Source organism: Micropterus salmoides, unplaced genomic scaffold, assembly GCF_014851395.1.
Source record: "Micropterus salmoides isolate LMB-PRFRI ecotype aquatic unplaced genomic scaffold, ASM1485139v1 Ms_hic_scaffold_8, whole genome shotgun sequence".
In the NCBI taxonomy this organism is placed as follows: Eukaryota; Metazoa; Chordata; class Actinopteri; order Centrarchiformes; family Centrarchidae; genus Micropterus; species Micropterus salmoides.
Window position 1 is genome coordinate 26,476,292 of NW_024044570.1, and position 18,237 is coordinate 26,494,528.

Genomic DNA, 18,237 nt, shown 5'->3' on the forward strand with positions numbered 1-18,237 from the left:
TTATTACCATTTCTATAACACATCAGTTGTTTAAATATACTGTATATTTTACAAATCTAGTATGTTGTCACATGTTGTTTTTAATGTTTTATGAATTAATTAAACAATCAATCTATCGTCAAATAGTTGCTTTTTCATTATCAGTTATTATATTAGACTATGTGTTAATCAACTAATTGTTTCAGCTCTAAAGACCGTGGTGATAATTTCACTGACTGAACTGTTACTGTTGACTGCAGAGAACCTATATCACGCGGGATATCATAGCGACTGATGGGGGAAACCAAAGCACTTCTGTGGAGCTGGCAGTCACCATCACCAATGTGAAGAACCAGCCTCCACAGTGGGAGAAGGACAGCTACAATGTTGTCATCCCTGAAAACACAGCCAGAGACACACCCATAGTGGTATGTGTGCATGTAACTTTGATTGCAGGTACACTGTGTATATTAGGACATATGTTGTTAAGCTGGTTTCTCTTGCCATTTTGAGTTGCTGTAATTGAGTGTTTGTTTGCTTACTCCCCTGGATTAGTGCACTGTCTGAGCGTTGTTCTCTTTGTGCTCAAAATACACCTTTGAAAGCTTGTCAGTGCGCTGGAAAATCTGTAAACGTGTTTTAGTTTGATGCTGTAGGAGAAAGCTGACTTTGGATCGCATGTGCTAAGCAGGTTTCATGACTCCAGTCTAATTAAATCCATTGAAAATGTCTCCTTTGAAGTGAAAAGTATATAGCTGTCAATCTGGATAGCACAAAAAATCCCTTTTTTCCCAAGGTCTTCACAAGGGATTTCACTTTGAGATAAGCGTTTATTTCAGGACTCCGACAACAGGTTTGACTCTCCTCCAACTCTTACACAGATAATCAATCATCACAATAAATGTAATCAAAATTTGACATAACCTGTGCTTCAACTAACCTAATGTAGCCTGTCACATGTGAACAAATATTACCTGACCTACCTTAAAGAGAACCCTTCCTTTATTGTGTTATATATGTTTTTGGTGCATTTAATAGCTTTGCAATGTGAAAAAGCCCAAAGTCCACCCCAAAAGAAGTTATCATCTCCCACAGAAAACAATGAGCATGTGCAACTCCCAACAAAGATGAAATACAAGTGGATGCTTCGCTCTGTATCTAAAAGTGTTCAACACACAGGGTGAAAAAAAGTTCTACAGCAATGTGCACTATTTTGATTGAATTAAACCATGTAAACCTAGTCTGGTACAACCCCTAAATAAAATTATGAACCGGAAAATGAGCATAATACGACCACTTTAATTGTTAGACATTTTAGGAAATCCACTTGCTGTCTTGGCAAGACTTAGATGAGAAGATTGATACATACCACTCTAAATCTGATCGCTAATTATGGAGTTACAGCCAGCAGCCATTTAGCTTAGCCCAACATAAAGACTGGAATCGGGCAAAAACAGCTATCCTGACTCTGTACAAGGTTTAAAAATATGCCAACCAGCAGTTCTAGACCTCATTGGTTAACACAGTGTATCTTGTTTGTTTTTCCAGACTGCCCCCCTGTTTCCAGTCTTTATACTTAGCTAAGCTTGTCACCTCCCAGCTGTAGCTCCATACTTAGTCACACAGACCTTAAGTGTGGTATCATGAAACTCTGGGCAAGAAAGTGAATAAGCACATTTCCCAAAATGTAAAACTATTCCTTTATGCTCCGTATAATAACTTTCTTTTTGGTGGGTTAGCAGATCAAAGTAGTTTGAGTAGTAGTTTTAGTTGTAGTATTAAGTATGAAGCTAGAGCTGAAGAGATGAAGAGGTGATTAGCAAAGCTAGCATAAAAATGGAAAACTTTGCCAATTGGCAACCCAATAAAAATGGCCTTACAACCCATTTTGGGTCCCAACCATAAGTTTGGGAAACATGGCTTTATGCTAAGCTAAGCTAACCATTTCGTGTCATCTGAAGAAGAGGTATCGATCTTCTCTTCACTAGAAAGTGAATAAGCTTCCCAAAATGTTGAACTTCTCCTTTAAAGCAAGAGAGGTGACTGGGATGTGACTCAGCCACATGGGCTGAAACTGCAGAGCAGATTTCTGCTTTTCCCCCCTAACTTTAACATAATCTGAGACCTACAGCTTTCATCCAAGCAAAATCGTGATCCAACTTCTCATCCTATTCAGACAATCAAGGCGACCTCTCAACTGGGTGACCCAAGGGTGACTTATAACTTGGAAGATGGGATGGTTCCCGAAACCAACATGCCAGTTCGTTTCTACCTCTCCCCTAACCGCGAGGATGGCTCTGCATCCATTCTGGTGTCCGAGCCGCTGGACTATGAGACCACACCATTTTTCTCTCTCCGGGTTCGAGCACAGAACGTGGCTGCTGTGCCTCTTGCAGCTTTCACTACAGTATATATTAATATTACAGGTGTGATTGTACTATTCACACTTTAAATGTATGAATTCTTATTAATGTCAACTGTTAAGATGTCATTTTCTGTTCTATTATATTTACATAAAGCATATAATTAACTCTAGTGGGTGATAATTAACTGCCGGGTAATAAAATGAATTGTCATATTATGTCATGTCATATAATGTCAGTATAATTAGTTCAGAAGATAAAACAAGTATCATTTGCAAGATGTCAAATTATACACATATCTTACTTTATTGTCAGGTGTATTTATTTGATGTTTATACCTGACATTTTGTTTTTGCAATATATGTCAAACACAAAATCAACTTATTTATCTGGGGTTTGACAAACATATTGCCCTCGGCTAAAGGATCAGTTGATCATTTGATTGTCCCTTAGCCTTTAAGTATAATGTTGATTGTTCAGGTAGAGAAATACAACATCCAGAAAGTTCAAGTGAGCAGTTACAGTAAACAGTGCTGTACTCAAGTGTTTTTCTTCAGAAAGTCTTTCATGTGCACAGTTACAGAGGCTAAAGCTTTTGTGAGGCAGAATGTATTACCTAATTACTATCTAGAAATGAACATATGGTCAATTTGCTACTAAATCTCTCTTCTCTCCTAAGATGTCAATGACAACGTGCCGTTTTTCACGTCCTCCATCTACGAGGCCTCAGTAACAGAAGGAGCCCAGATAGGGACTTTGGTTCTCCAAGTATCTGCACATGACAAAGACCTGGGCCTTAATGGAGAGGTTTGTGGTTATCTATTTGTACAAAAACAAAAAAAAAGAAGAGACTTTCATTAACATCAATAAACTTTTTTTCCCCTTGTCCAACCATCTGTGTTATGCTAGAAGAAGCATTTTAAACATCACGCCACAATCCCTCTCGTGTGAAGCTTTTGTACAGGTGTTGTCAAGGTGATGTTGGGAACTGTGATATCGCAGCTGTGTGACTGGCTGTGACAGTAGGGTGGTGTAACAACCTGATTTTTCCCATAATGAGAAGACAGACTCTGGAAATATGATAGAGACCTCCTGACATTTTCAGCTACAAAGCTTTTAATTTTTGCTTTTTCTGCAGGTTAGTGCTCAAAAGAATACGGTAACTTAATTTTCAAATTCCCTCTGCTCCACAGATCACTTACTCTCTGCTGAGTGACAGCAGTGGCGACCACCATCTGTTCCGCATAGATCCAAAACTCGGGATCATCTACACCGAGGCTGTGTTTGATCGTGAGGCTCGCAGCTCCTATTTGCTGGAAGTTCAGTCAGAAGATGGCCAGGAGTCAGCGCGACCTGGCAAGAACAAGCAGCCCAACTCAGGTTAGAAATTATGAGGATTTTAATATGACATCAGACATTTTTCATCTAGCATAAGACTCTGAATTGAACTGAATTTATACTTTGCTCTATGTCGTTAAAAGACTAGATAGACATTTTAGGAAATATGCTCATTTGTTTTCATTGCCAAGATATATGAGAAGATTGAGACCACTCATGTTAACGGTAAGTATGAATGGTAACTTTAGCACAAAGACCAATTTGACAAACAAGATGTTTGTTTTGATCAGTGAGCTTTAGAGGTGATTGTAGGCAGATTGTGTAACATTTGGACAGTGCCAGCCAGCTGCTTAACATTACCCCTTTTTTCAGTTTCTATGCTAGCTAAGCTAACGGCCTGCTGGCAATAGCTTCATACAGTATTTACCTTACAGATATGAGAGGGTTATCAATCCCAATCAAGAAAGTAAATAAGCATATTTCCCAAAAACTTAGTGACAGTTCATTCACATTTAGTGCATGCCTATCCTTTTTAGTCATACACATTGTATTTTTTCGTTGTTGTTACATTCTAAGAAACTATATGAGTTAGCAGAGTTGACTTTGAAGTGACCTCTGGCCTGGTGCAACGTCCTATTCATAGAAAGCAGCACCGTTCTTTCCCTATAAGCCCACAGGGTAATACGGAAAACTCATCTACGAGGAGTGTGTTGTGTCTGTGTGCTGTGTTTTAAACGACTGCACTTGCATGACAATACATTCATTTACACGTTGGGATTGACTTTGAAAAATTAATCTGAATTTGATTTATTCCACTGCCATGACCAGACAGCCTCACTTTCTTCCATGTTAAAATAGCTCAGAGATTTCTTGAAACTGTCTTTTTTTTGTTACTACCCCGTTTCTTTTTCCTCTCTTTAATTTTGGATGTTCAATATTTAACCACAACGGCCTGTCTTGTTTACCATGTTCTCATCGTGACATTTTGACACATAAAAACCTCAGTCTAGAGTGATGTAATATGACATTTTTATTCCGAAGTGGGTCTTTTGCAAATGTTTGTGAAGGAGGAATTAGTGGTAAAGGGTGATGTTTTGGAGCAGGAACGCCTTCTCTCTGGAGTTGCCAGGGTTGCTTAGCATTTACAATGAGCGTTAGCCGTGTCTTGTGCTACAAATCTCCCTCATCCTGAAGGGCTCAACTCCTCTGCAAACATTACCTGTCTCGCTGCGTCACCACTGGGATACACCAAGGGGAGGAGGGAAATGTAAAAACAAGCCGTGAAAATAGAACCACCTTTCACCAATATCATCTCTTGCTGCAGCAGCTCCAAATTAACACGTCGCCCATATGTTCTGTGAACAGATAATTTACTCTTTCTAAGTAAAGAAATAAACAAAATGAGGAGGGCACCGATAAGACACAAACGCTTGTCATCTTATAAATATTTAACCTTCCCAGTTGAGAGGTTCTTTATCTACTCTCTGCAATAAAGCAGCTTGTTGAAGAGGTTTAGCCCCATTACAGTTATTCTTTCTGTTGAAAACAGTTACCTCTGTTTAGACAATAAACTCTTAAATAAAAATGAATAATTTATGTAATTTACAGCACATCTTTGTAAATTATGTTTTTTTCTTATTTCCATGTCAATGAGGCACATTGAGTCGGGTTAAGTGCCTCTTCCCCACTAAACAGTGACAATAAATAGTTGAATCAATAAACAGATGGAGGGAGAATACACCCAGACAGCGTGTCTCTGTGTTTGTGTGCTATGTCGTTTAATCTCCTGCCATTCTGTCATTTTTGCAGACACAGCATATGTGAGGGTTTTCATCAGCGACGTCAACGACAACAAACCAGTCTTTGCTCAGCGCCTGTATGAAGTCGGTGTTGACGAGAATGCAGATGTGGGCCTGGCTGTTGTCACTGTTAGTGCTAATGACGAGGATGAAGGTATGCTTGATGAGGCAGCAGACTGAGAAGGTCCCAAGGAGATTTTACTGATGCCACTTCCCACAAAATAAAGGTTAAAGAAGCTAGCCAAGCAGAACCAATAAAAAAGTTTTTGTGAGGCACTTGGAAACTTCACAGAAGTTTACTGATTGCACTTTCTTTATTTTTCCCCAGATTCTCTTTTTTTAAATAACAGAAATATTTTGGCCTTCTGTCAGTGAGTTGTACACCAAGTAGGCACCTTTTTGCAAGATGACCTGCATTGGTAGCAGTATGCATAAGTGACCCATTGCAGGTCATCTTGCAAAAAAGTCTGCAGGCAGTCCATCCCAATCTGGCCTGAGCTCTGCGGAAATCATGCTGCTGAAATCATGTGATGTTCTAGATTTAGCAGTAGTCATTTGAGTGTTTGGTAATGCACTGTAGCACATATGTTCCAAAAAGAGTGACACGCTCCCACACAGTAGGTGGGCGGGATTTAACCAATAAAGCAGTTGCTCATCCTCTGTACAGCAGTAGCCTAAGATCCCTTTATCAGGCATGTTTAGGTCTGTTAATCAAGTATTTATGGTGAGCGGGGGTGCAGCTTAGGCCGGACTGCAGCACTAATGATGAATAGCTATGGAATAACACCAACCCCCAACATTAATGTTGCAACACTGTTGCACTTGCGTCTGAGACTCTAAGTTCAATCTGTCTTGTTTAAAAACCCCACCCTGGGCTTGACTGCTGTAAGCCTGCCAGATCCCTGCGGGAGGCACGGAGCACTTTGTAAGCTAGGTTTGTGTTAATAGTACAGATTAATGTATTTACATGGGATTGTAGCTACTTTAAACCAACAGGATGATTGAAAGCGAAGACTGTTCATTCCAGGAGATTATCTAATCTATTCCAATGTTAAACCAACTGGATGGTCTCCATGGAGACACAGTGGAGAAGTTCAGAACCCCCCACCCCCCCACCCCGCCATTCACACAGACACACACACACACACACACACACACCCTTTCTCGGGCCTCAAAATCGTTCCCTATCAAAGTGCTTTACTGTATGCTGCTTTTCACTCTCATGTTCCCTTTTTTCTGCTTCCTTTTTTAATTAGTATCTGATTAAAGCAGAGGAGATGAGGTACAACGTTTCCATTTAATTAAGTAATCAAAACAAGAAAGGGATACATGAAAACCTACTAATACTCAGGTTTCGGAGGAAATGAGGTGTATTACCCTTGTGGTTACGCCGTTCTGTTGTTGCTAGAATGATAGTGCTTCCGCTTAAAGCAAGACAAGGAACAACACTGAAATATTAGAGATTTTGGGAATAATGATCCTTGCAGCAACCTGCTGTAAAGTCTAGTTCCTTCTTAAAATTCTACATGTATGCTTTACCTTTAGATTTCAGTAACCTTATTGTAATTTGCAGAATCAGGACAGTGATTTCACTTTCCCAATCATGCATTTTGTAATTGCAGGAGCCAATGCCAAGCTGCGCTACCAGATTACATCTGGCAACAAAGGCGGTGTTTTTGACATTGAGCCAGAGGTGGGGACGATCTTTATTGCACAGCCACTGGACTATGAGCAGCAGAAGAGATACAAGCTACTGGTCCTCGCCTCCGATGGGAAGTGGGAAGACTACGCTGCCTTGGTGGTTACCGTGGTTAATAAGAATGACGAGGCTCCCGTGTTCTCAATGAATGAGTACTATGGATCAGTCACAGAGGAGCTTGACGGGTCACCTGTGTTTGTGCTACAGGTGAGAGGCTGAGATGATTGCTGATAATAGATTTTACACTGTGTTTTTCAGTACTAACTGTATTCCCTAGACCGGTAATTATCTTTAGGGCACTTGTTCTGCAATCAACATCTCCAATACAGTGTGCCGCAGCACACAGTATTGCTAACAATATGTTACCATCCACTATACGTCTTTTATTGATCGTATTCTACCATAGTTTGAAACATTATAGAATTATCATTCCACTAATTTAGAGAGACAGTAGTGTTGGATCTTGAGTGGGGAAATTCAGCGGAAGGCTGTCAGACCCACTCTGAGGCCAGATGCAAAAAACATGCCTGATCAGAGCTCATTGCTTTAATTTAGGTGGTCAGGGAAAAGAGCAAACATTTAAATGGGCTGTCTGAAAAATCCAAAAGCAAAGAAGACCCAGGTGACGGCTGAAAAGAGATAAGAGGAAGCTGTAATTTGGGTTTGACTGGATGAATGAATATCCATTTTCTTCAGAAGTTTGTCTTTATCTCTGCAGGTGACTGCTACTGACCCAGACAAAGATGCAGACCAGGGAGCCATACGCTATTCTATTCATGGCCAAGGGGCAGAGTCACACTTCATGATCAACGACATCACAGGGGAGATGTATGCCCAGCGCACCATGGACCGAGAGGAGCGTGCCGTCTGGCGCTTTGTTGTCATGGCAACAGACGAAGAGGGCGAGGGCCTTACTGGCTTTACGGATGTTATTATCAACGTGTGGGACATCAATGACAATGCCCCCACCTTCTCGTGTGCGCCTGATAATTGCCACAGTAGCGTGGCAGAGAACTCCCCTCCTGGAACGTTTGTTATGGAAATGACAGCGGTAGACCTTGACGATGCAGCTGTAGGTCAGAACTCAATCCTCACCTACCGGATTACTGAGAATGTGCACAACGTAAACAATGCAGACCTTTTTGCTATTGATTCCAGCACCGGCACCATATCTGTGGCAGCAGAGGGTCTGGATCGGGAGTTTGCTGACAGCCATCGGCTGGTAGTAGAGGCCCGGGACGGTGGGGGTATGACAGGTACAGCTGCCATCACTATAGTGGTAACAGACATCAACGACCACGTGCCAAAGTTTAGAGAGGACTGGTGTGGCGCTCGTCTGCCTGAGAGCACTAATGAAGATACTCCTATTCTGGAGTTGAGCGCTGTGGACCCTGACGCTGGCACGTATGGACAGCTTGCCTTCACTGTGGTGGCAGGAGACCCGGAGCAAAGATTCTACGTGGTCAGCCACAGACTGGGGCAGATGGGCACTCTGAAACTGAAGAAGAAGTTGGACTTCGAAAAGCCAGGGGAGCAGCGGTTTAACCTTACTGTCAAGGTGGAGGATTCTGACTTCTCCAGCTTCATCCACTGTCTGGTTCTAGTGGAGGATGAGAATGACAATGCCCCTGTGTTTGCCCCGAGCTCCCACCTGCTCTCCCCTTTGCCTGAGGACATAACTGTGGGAACCAGCATCATTCAGGTTACGGCCACTGACTCTGACTCAGGCCTGAATGGGGACATTTTGTACAGTGTTCTCCCTCAGTCTGACCCATATGGACATTTTACAGTCAGCCGTGCTGGTGTGGTTACAGTCGCAAGGCCGCTGGATAGGGAGACAGTGGCAGGTTATGAGCTGGTTGTCATGGCGACAGACCGGGGTACCCCGACGCTGACTGGCAGTGTCACGGTCCACTTGCCGCTGCTAGACATAAATGACAACGGGCCAGATCTGGAGGCAGTCTATGCTCCTGTGCTGTGGGAGAACAGTCCAGCACCTCAAGTGGTCTGGCTCAACCGCAGCTCAACTCTGCTTCATGTTGTGGACAGAGACTCCCCAGAGCATGGGCCTCCTTTCTTTCTCTCCTTACCATCATTTTACTCTATGGACTTCCACTTACAGGATCACGGGAACGGCACTGCAACACTCACTGCCCTGCGGAGATTCGACAGGGAAAGGCAGAGCGAGTTCCGCCTGCCGGTGATTATGATTGACAGTGGCGATCCACCAATGACAGCCACAAACACGCTCACCATCACCATTGGCGACCAGAATGATAACGCCCATCAGGCAGGAGAGAAAGATGTCTATGTGCATAGCCGCAAGGGTGAGTTGCTCGCTTCCCTTCATTTCATTCACTTTGGCCCTTGCTTTTGCTACAGAGCTTTTCACTGCAGGCAGAGCTTGAGTGAAGAGAGGAATCTTAGGCTACAGCTGAAGGGAAAAGTTTCCACTCCCATACCTGCTCGGTGTAGTCTGGAATTCATAATTGCACTCTTCCTTTTACATTCTAACAGTGTTTTGTTATGTTAATATCGTTGTCAAATCCTTTCTCAAGCCCTCAGCACATTTTTCCCTTGCCAACCCTATGCCTAAAGCTCATCTGAACATCACATTCTGATAAGAATCATTTTCTTATTCTTTTTGGTAGGTTTTTACCCTATGGGTAAATTAGTTAGGTATCTTGGCTTGTTAGTGTTTTGATCACACACTCAGCTACATGGCAGTTTTGGTAATTGTGGAAAACAGGAATGCCGTGACTCATACAGGCTGCCATTGTTTACCCAGCTGCAGTACTCTGGCACTGCAGGTCGATAATAACATAATCCATACTGAGATAGCCCTGCTTCCTTAAGCTCCACGCTCTCTGAAGTGGAGCACTGAGCTCCTATTCATTGCCAGCAGTGGGGCTCCACAGTTATGAGCATAATAAGTAGAACAGAACACAAGAATGCAAGATAAGGAGAAGAGAGGGACGAAAAGATAAGTGTTGGCATCAGCAGATTTTGTCCAGACGGAATCAATGTGTGTGTGTGTGTGTGTGTGTGTGTGTGTGTGTGTGTACTTTGAACAGGAAGGATGGCAAATGCGGCACTGGGGAAGGTGTATGCCCCAGATCCCGATGACTGGGACAACAAGACCTACACTCTGGAGACAAGCGCAGCCAAGTAAGAGCTCTCTGTTAAATGCATATAATTTTTTTATGAAAACATGCTGATCTCCAAATGTGCAGCACAAGTACAAATGCTAAAGCAATATAGTACCAGAAGAACTGCCAACAGTGTAGAATTTGAAAAATAAAGAGGATGTGGACTCAGCGTTGATGCTGTATTTCTCAAACAAGGTCTCTTTCAGTGATATCACTCAGCCTGAAACATGCCTAACAGGTACTTCTCCTAATCTTAGATCCAATTCCCCGGCCTCTAATATAAGCAACACTTTCCAAAGGGACTTTAATCATAGCCGTCAACAGTGATTGCCATTCTGGAAAATGCAATCAGATTCAAACAAACTAAGCAATTTCGATCCACCTGTAAGATGTTCCCAAGATGAAACAGCCCATACAAGCAGTGTGACTCCATCAGAGACCTTGTACAATTATGTAGTATTCACACCCTCAAGATCAGATTAGAAATACCAATTGCATATTTGTTTTATTCATATAACAAATTCTGACAGTTACCATGACAACTATCAAGCTCTTTTAGAGCCAAAGTATTTGCCTTTTTTGTCTTCTTCTTGGCGGTTTTTTTTCTGTTTCTATGGAGGTTTTTTTTTTATGAATTTGCATTCACTTCCTGCTGGAGTAAACCCAGGTACTGCTGACCAATTCTCTACTTGTCTGTCTGCCATCTGTCAGGTATTTTTCCTTTGAACAAGAGCTCTGAAACAAAAGAAGGCAATTGTCTTTCTTTTTTTCTCTCTCTCATCCTCTGCTGAAGCCGTCATCGCCTACTTAACAGCTCCTCTGCTTTTCTCAGGTACTTCAGTCTGAACCAAAGCTCAGGAGTGCTGAACATCCGACACAACACTCCCGCAGGCAGCTACTGGTTGAGGGTCGGAGTTTCTGATGGGGTGTGGCCCGATGTGATCTCAGGGGTCAGAGTTCATGTCAGGGAGCTGGAGGAAAAGGCCATCCGGTCGTCCGCCTCGCTGCATTTGACCGGTAACGTTTGCAGAAACACTGACTCACCTGGTGACATAATAACTGTTAATTTTGAATCATGGGCTGCCTGCCACTCTGCGGGTGGATGGGTGTTGCTGTGATTCAACTGCAAAACCATAAGTCAAGATAATATTGAGGCTAATAGTTTTTCAATTGGATTCCCTCTCCCAGTCATCCTCCACAAAATGGAAAGCTTGCTCTTTGTTGCCGCTGTTGTTGTTAAATTTGAAGATGATGTTGAAAGAGACAGCATCTGCCACAGGCATGAATAAATTGGCACTTTTCATTGAATGATTATCAGGTTGTCAATCCATTTAACGCTGAAATAATAGGCTGTCAGAAGAAATTGTTATACTTGCATTCTTTAACATTTCTAAGCATTGTAAAGCAACCATTCACGCTGCTTGATGCTTGGTAATAGTTTCCTTCTGTTTTAACCCTCTGAAGTTTATGTTCATTTTTCTGTCAGTCTCTCAGTGCAAATCAGAGTTATAAAGGTCAATTTGGAGGTGTCAGGGAAAGTCCTTGACATTTAAAAAGCCATTTGGTGAACATAGTTGAAGGCTTTAATGGATGTCTCTGACTCCCAAGTCATTATCATTTTTGTAGATTAAAGATGACTGCCCACATTCTCCAGATCTTATTGTAAGGTGGCACCACAAATGTAATTGATTTTCATTCTATTTTAGTTCTTCAAGACCCTAACTTTAATTCAGTAGCCAAATAAATGATTTGACTGCATCACAAGTCATCCTCCATGTGGAAGATTCAGTGAGGAAGTGGATCAATAGAGGGAGATGTTAGGCTACCTCTTGTGTTAATGGAATCGGGAACTCACTAGACTTTGATCAACTCTGTAGTTGTCATTGACGAGTCAGTAGTTCTTATTGCATGCACCCCCACTCTCCTTGTCTCCCGAAGGCATTACAGCGAGAGATTTTATCGACTCTCACGTCGAGGGGAAGAGTCGGCTGGAGACGTTCTGGGACTTCCTGTCTGAAACCCTGTCCGTCAGACCGGGGAGTATCAACATTTTCAGCATAGCAGACAGAAAGGAGAAAACAGTGGACATCCATTTCTATGTGCTAACTGATAATGGCTACCTGCGCCCAGAGAAACTACACGCTATCCTCGCTGCACATAAAAAGAAGGTATATAAACCATTGGGTCTGATAGATAGAGATCAATGCTCATATATCAAGTGATACACTTAGGAGCTTGAGGGGAGGAGATAACAGCTTTTTATCTGCCCTTTTATTTTCACACAAACTTTCTGTCTGTTTACTGCCTGCCCCTGTCATGTCTCTTTGTCTCTCCCATTCATTTCTTCTCAGTCTCCTTTCTTTTTTAAAATCGATATTTTTGTCTTTCTTCCACATTTTGACTGTGCATCATTTTGATTCTTCTGTTACTCCTAACTAAATGCTACTTTAAAAACAATCAGTTATAGAATATTAAAAGCATTTAAGTAGATTAGGCTTCATCTTCCTTTTTTACATTGCTTGTGAAGTCTTGTATCCTTTTCGGATGTTTATCACTGTGTACCCCTCGCCACCAACACTGGAGATACAAATCCTCGTATCTTCTCTGGCAATTATTGTAATTCCCATTTTTGTCTCTCTCATCTCCACCTTCTTCCCTTTTCTGTCTCTACACAGTTGCAGTCCCTGCTTGGTGTGAATGTAAGCCAGGTGCAGGTAGATGAGTGTGTGCGCATGGACTGCAAGACGTCCGGTGGCTGCTCCACGCAGTTAAGCATCAGTGACTCGCCCACCCTAGTAGACGCAGGTGCTATATCCCTGGTCTCAGTAACATTGGTGTCCTCTGCTGTATGTGGCTGCGCTGCCAGGGAAATGACCCACCAACCCTGCTCCTCCTACCCCAGTAACCCCTGCCTTAATGGGGGAACCTGCGTTGACACCCAGAATGGATACAGGTGAGAGGCAATGTCTGCAGTTGTTCGGGAAGACTTGGAGATGGAAGAAGCTCCTTCAAGATAGGAAACAGGAATACTGTATGAGTTTGCTGTCTTCTCTCTTGTTAGACTTACTGTAAGAGTGACACCTTGAAAAATGAGCCCAGAATTACTAATAGTGCCCGTTGTGAGAAGAATCTCCTTCACCTGCAACTTGACCTAACTTGCTTGAGCTGCTCTGCTGTGTTGTCAGCTGAATATAGAGTAGCAGGTTTTTGTATATTTGCCAGTCTACATGTATGTGTGTGAGTGTATCTTGACAAGATTATTGAATTAGATCTCTAGATTTATAGCCTTATATTGAATTTCTGAAATTCAGGCGCGCTGTGCTTTGCGGAGTTTATCAGTGAATAATGAACATAGCCTTTGTATCAAGGTCATTAGCCCACTACTCTACAAATATTCATTCATAATATTGACAAATGTCTGTAGTAAATATAAAGGCCTTCAAATTATAGTAGTATAGGTCTCTGTGGGAGTCAATTGTGGATGTAACAGCACAATTTCCATTCCATGCACACACTAATGCCCAGATTAAATAAGAGGGCAAGGGGATTAAAGAGGCAGGGGGTGTAGTACAATTCTGACCCCCCTCTATGCTCACAACTTTTCAACATCTCATTTAATGGCATTTATGTGTACATGCAAGCTTGTCACAAGCATTGTCTTCAAAGAGAGGATGTACAGAACTTTTTTTTATTACTTTTATCTTTTAAGTAATCTTTGCTGCAGTTGATCTGCATACTGCTGAAAGAAGCATCTGTTCTTTGAGAAGAATATATCCCCATGTGTGCTGTATGTGCGCCCAAGTGAATGCAGTACAACCATAAAGAATCCAATTTTTTATTCTATCCTCTGTCAAAGGAGCTTAACAGGCAACCTCAGTCAGCAGCTGATCAGATATTGTCAGTCAGAAGAGAGAAAAACATGCCCTCCACTTCTTGATTTGGATTGGCATTGCTCTCATGAGTCACATGAAAGAGCAGTGAAAGAGTGAGGTGCTGTGCGTGTGCATATGTATGCATAAGGCTACACTCTGCCTAAGCCGTCCCTTTTGCTGTGTATGGATCAGTATTCCTGACATGTGTTGCCCCTCTGCAGAATAAACAGCAATGGGGAGAAACAGCCCCTAACAGCCTCACAGCCTTCCTCAGACACTGTATGAAAATAGATGGCTTTGACATTATCAGCAAAGCCAGCTTGTCTCACATGCCTGCAGTGGAGGAGACAGGATGAGATCAACTGGTCCCCCCCATCCTCGCCATCGCTGTGATTGAATGGGTTTTTTATCACTGCAAGTATCTCTTCCTTTGTGGTGTTTTTGTATGATTATTAGTATTTACCATTACGATCTCATACACAAACATTTTGAAGAGCGAAACGGAAAACAGTTCATTTCCAGTTTCTGCAAAAGCAGTGATCCCTAACACTCAAGTTCCAATCAAAGTAGGTAAGTGCAAGAAGAAGCAATTGCACAGTTATCAACTAAAGTGTGTAATACCTTAAGAATGAGAAGGGGACGGGTGAGGATAAGTAAGAAAAAGTCCAGGAAATTAGTGATGGTGCGGCGCAAAGAAAAGTGAGAGAAATAGAATTAATTATCTCCTAACAAAGGAGATGTGATGTGCCGAGCAGGAACACTCTCCAGAGGGTTCAGCTCGGGCAGCTGTGATAGATAAAGAATAGACTGGAGTAATATTGTGTTCATAGCTAATTGATTTAATGTAGAATTGAATATTAGGGGCTTCGTGGCTAATGCAAACAACTGATTGATGAAAGTGCTTTCTTAGCTGTTGACAGTCTGTGTGTTGGAGCATAGTCAAACCCCTGCGTGTGTGAATCAACAAGACTATCACGTCCGCCAGAATGAGAAAAGTCACTGCGCACAGATCCAGAGATTGGACAGTGTGAAGATTTCACAGAGCACAAAACACGAATGACACTGATTGTTTCGTTTCCCATGTTTTGCCTTGATTTCCATCACTGTTTTTTCCTTCTCTGTGCTACAGGTGCCACTGCCCTCCACAGCTTGAGGGGCCAGACTGTCAGCAGACGAGACTTAGTTTCCTTGGCAACGGCTATGCCTGGTTTCCCCCCATAAGGCCATGCTTTGATAGCCATCTTTCACTGGAGTTTATGACAGAGGAAGACGACGGATTGCTCCTTTATGCCGGCCCGTTGGCGACTCTGCTGCCTGGGGATGTTGAGGACTACATGGCCATAGGTAAAGAATGAGTCTGGATAATTAGATGTGTGCCAAGGGCCCTGCGGCCGTTATTGCACTAAAACTTGGAACTTCATTTTTGTGTTTAATTACTGGGTGGTAGCTAATCAGATATATGAGGTAAATTTTCTTCATTAGTATACTGCTGAGGGATATGAGCACTCACTCTACCAAGTTTTACAATAAGTACCTAATGCGGTGCTACACAGGCAATCCAGTTTTACTGTTTAATGTATATATAATACATTGTGTGCATTTTGTTTACCCCCTGCTTCAGCGTCAGAGCAGTGGTTCAGCTTCTAGACATACAGTACTATGTGGCTGGAGTGTGACATTCAGTGTCTCACTCAAGGATGTGTCAGCAGGGTTTATTCTTGCTGACATGAATCCTCCAGATGAAGGACATTGATAAAGTACTGTCTCGTTGTATCACTTTGTACCTCAAGAGGCGATAGTCCAATAGTGACCCCTATCCCAGGCACTGGTTGGCCATGTTCAATGGCAGGCTGCCGTCAGCTAATAGAGAGCCTATAAGTCCCTCCCCTTCTGGTGGACCACCATGGTACCTAACTTCAGAAGAAATATGTACGGTAGTCAATGGCAAGTGACAACTAATGTTTTGATCCCGTTTGAACTGTGCTCTGAATTACACATATGAAGATGGTCAATTTAAAATATACATTTAAAACTCAAGAATGTCGCAGTTTGATGTAAAACTGTTGAAGTATAAGACCACAGAGGCCACAAACCCAAAAGTCGCGTATGTGACGCCGTAACTTTTTCTCTCGATGACTGAAGCTAACGTTACTGAAGCTAACGTCAAATAACTTGTATATGATGTGATAAAAAGGCCACGAGTTGTTAGATTAAACACATCAGGTGAGCTATATTTCTGCGTGGAACATAGCTAAGTTATCTAGCTAGCAGCAACCAAGCAATGAACGTTAGCTAGCATTACCACGTTAACATGTTCGTGACGTATATTTTGCAAGATGAGAGATGTAGTTCACTGAACCGTTTTCACACAAAACAACATGTAACTTTACTGTAACTTTCTTGACGTACACAATTATCTTTTAAATTGACAAACATCATATGTGTAATTCAAGGCACAGTTCAAACAGGATCAAAAATAAGTTGTCTCTCGCCGTTGACTACCGTACATATTTTTCCCGAAATAAATTCCCATGGGCCTTTGGCTCTCTATAGGACTGCTAAATTAGCTGCATGGCTAACTGAGCTAGCTAGCTAATGGCACTTAGCAGCAGACATGACCTGATATGTGATATGCTGTCCCCTATTTTTAGTATCTATTCGACAGGTGGAGAGCAATCTCAATTCCTACACATTGCACCTTTAAATAAACATTTATTGCTTGTTTGATTGAGTAGATGTAGTTAAAGTAATACATTGTACAGTGCTGTAAAACACTGCTGCTTACTGATGTCACTGGAACAGGATAATAGTAAATTTGATTTTGACAACAAAGATTTAAAAAAGAAAGATCAGTGTTAAAGTGATGTTGAAAATATTATAAATCGGGGAGATTAAAAATGATTATTTATAAAATGTGATAGCAACACCTCTAAATTAGCTGTACTGTCGCTACCAGTGAGTAAATACTCATGCTGTCTTGACTTGGCCAGTCTCTCTTGCACACAAACTTATAAATAAATAAATACATACATACAGTGTCCAGTTAATGTTTTCTGTCTCCGTTATTGTACTTTTACACTGTGGCTAACTTAAAGGGTTAATTCACCCCCAATTACACAACAACATATTTTCTCACTTACCACTGGTAATTGGTATTTAGCCATGTAGATAGATTAGTTTTTTCCCCCAGGTTTTTAGGCATCTGTCTTTCAAATAGTTGCCTCCACCCCGCTATAATAAAGGTGAATTCAATTTAATTTGTGGGGCATCATTTAAAAATGAGATGTGCAGCAACATCTGATTCCAGAAACATGGTCGTTATTACTAGATAAGTCACATAGTTTGCGGTGAACAGTGATTTGGGTGAACTGACCCTTTAATTAATTTTGTTATTGAACAACCCTGTGTAACTTTTTTCCATCACATTGTTTATGGTGCCACTCAGATTCCCTACTATAATACATCTGTGTATATTGTATTGTCATTCTCTTTTTTGGTTCATACTGTCTGTTTGTTTTGAGGTGAGATGCTTTCATATGTCCCTTGGGTTTTTCTTTCTCCATTCCTGTTGGAACTGGTAATTTGCATTTTGCCTGTTTTTTGCACTGCATTTCATCTCAGTTCTTCTTGACCTTCCCTGTACATTTTGTTTTTTCAAGCAAGTGAAGCTGTTTTTCTGTACTACAAATCTGTAAGGGTTGCCTTTTTTGAGTTGAAAACTTTTCATTCAGGTATAATAATAATGATGATTTACTTAGAGTAGCTGGTGGTAATTCTCAACTATCTTTTTCTCAGAACTGATTGGCGGAACACCCAGTCTGAAAGTTAACCATGGTTCTGGGACTCTGGTCCTCCAGTTAACAAATAATGTTGGGGTGGCTGACAGACGCTGGCATCGACTTGATGTGAGGAGCAACAGTAAAGTAAGAGAAGTACATTCATGCTAGCGTCTTTACATATAGTTCTCTCTTTTTCCTAGTGTATAAAGAAGTCACATTAAAATATATGCTGTACTTTGTAGAAAGTGTCTGCCTACAG

At 41.7% G+C, this 18,237-nt stretch overlaps 1 protein-coding gene across 1 annotated transcript in view; it reads left to right on the top strand.

Moving 5' to 3' along the window:
• Positions 1-18,237, top strand: part of LOC119893830 (neural-cadherin-like) — a 59,207-nt gene that overhangs the window by 18,742 nt on the left and 22,228 nt on the right. Inside the window, exons 12-24 of the mRNA XM_038706186.1 lie at positions 240-407; positions 2,156-2,405; positions 3,022-3,149; positions 3,536-3,722; positions 5,490-5,633; positions 7,102-7,385; positions 7,897-9,505; positions 10,253-10,346; positions 11,160-11,344; positions 12,266-12,495; positions 13,003-13,280; positions 15,329-15,543; positions 17,995-18,122. Coding sequence (XP_038562114.1) covers positions 240-407; positions 2,156-2,405; positions 3,022-3,149; positions 3,536-3,722; positions 5,490-5,633; positions 7,102-7,385; positions 7,897-9,505; positions 10,253-10,346; positions 11,160-11,344; positions 12,266-12,495; positions 13,003-13,280; positions 15,329-15,543; positions 17,995-18,122 — 3,900 coding nt within the window. The remainder of the gene's footprint in view (positions 1-239; positions 408-2,155; positions 2,406-3,021; positions 3,150-3,535; positions 3,723-5,489; positions 5,634-7,101; positions 7,386-7,896; positions 9,506-10,252; positions 10,347-11,159; positions 11,345-12,265; positions 12,496-13,002; positions 13,281-15,328; positions 15,544-17,994; positions 18,123-18,237) is intronic.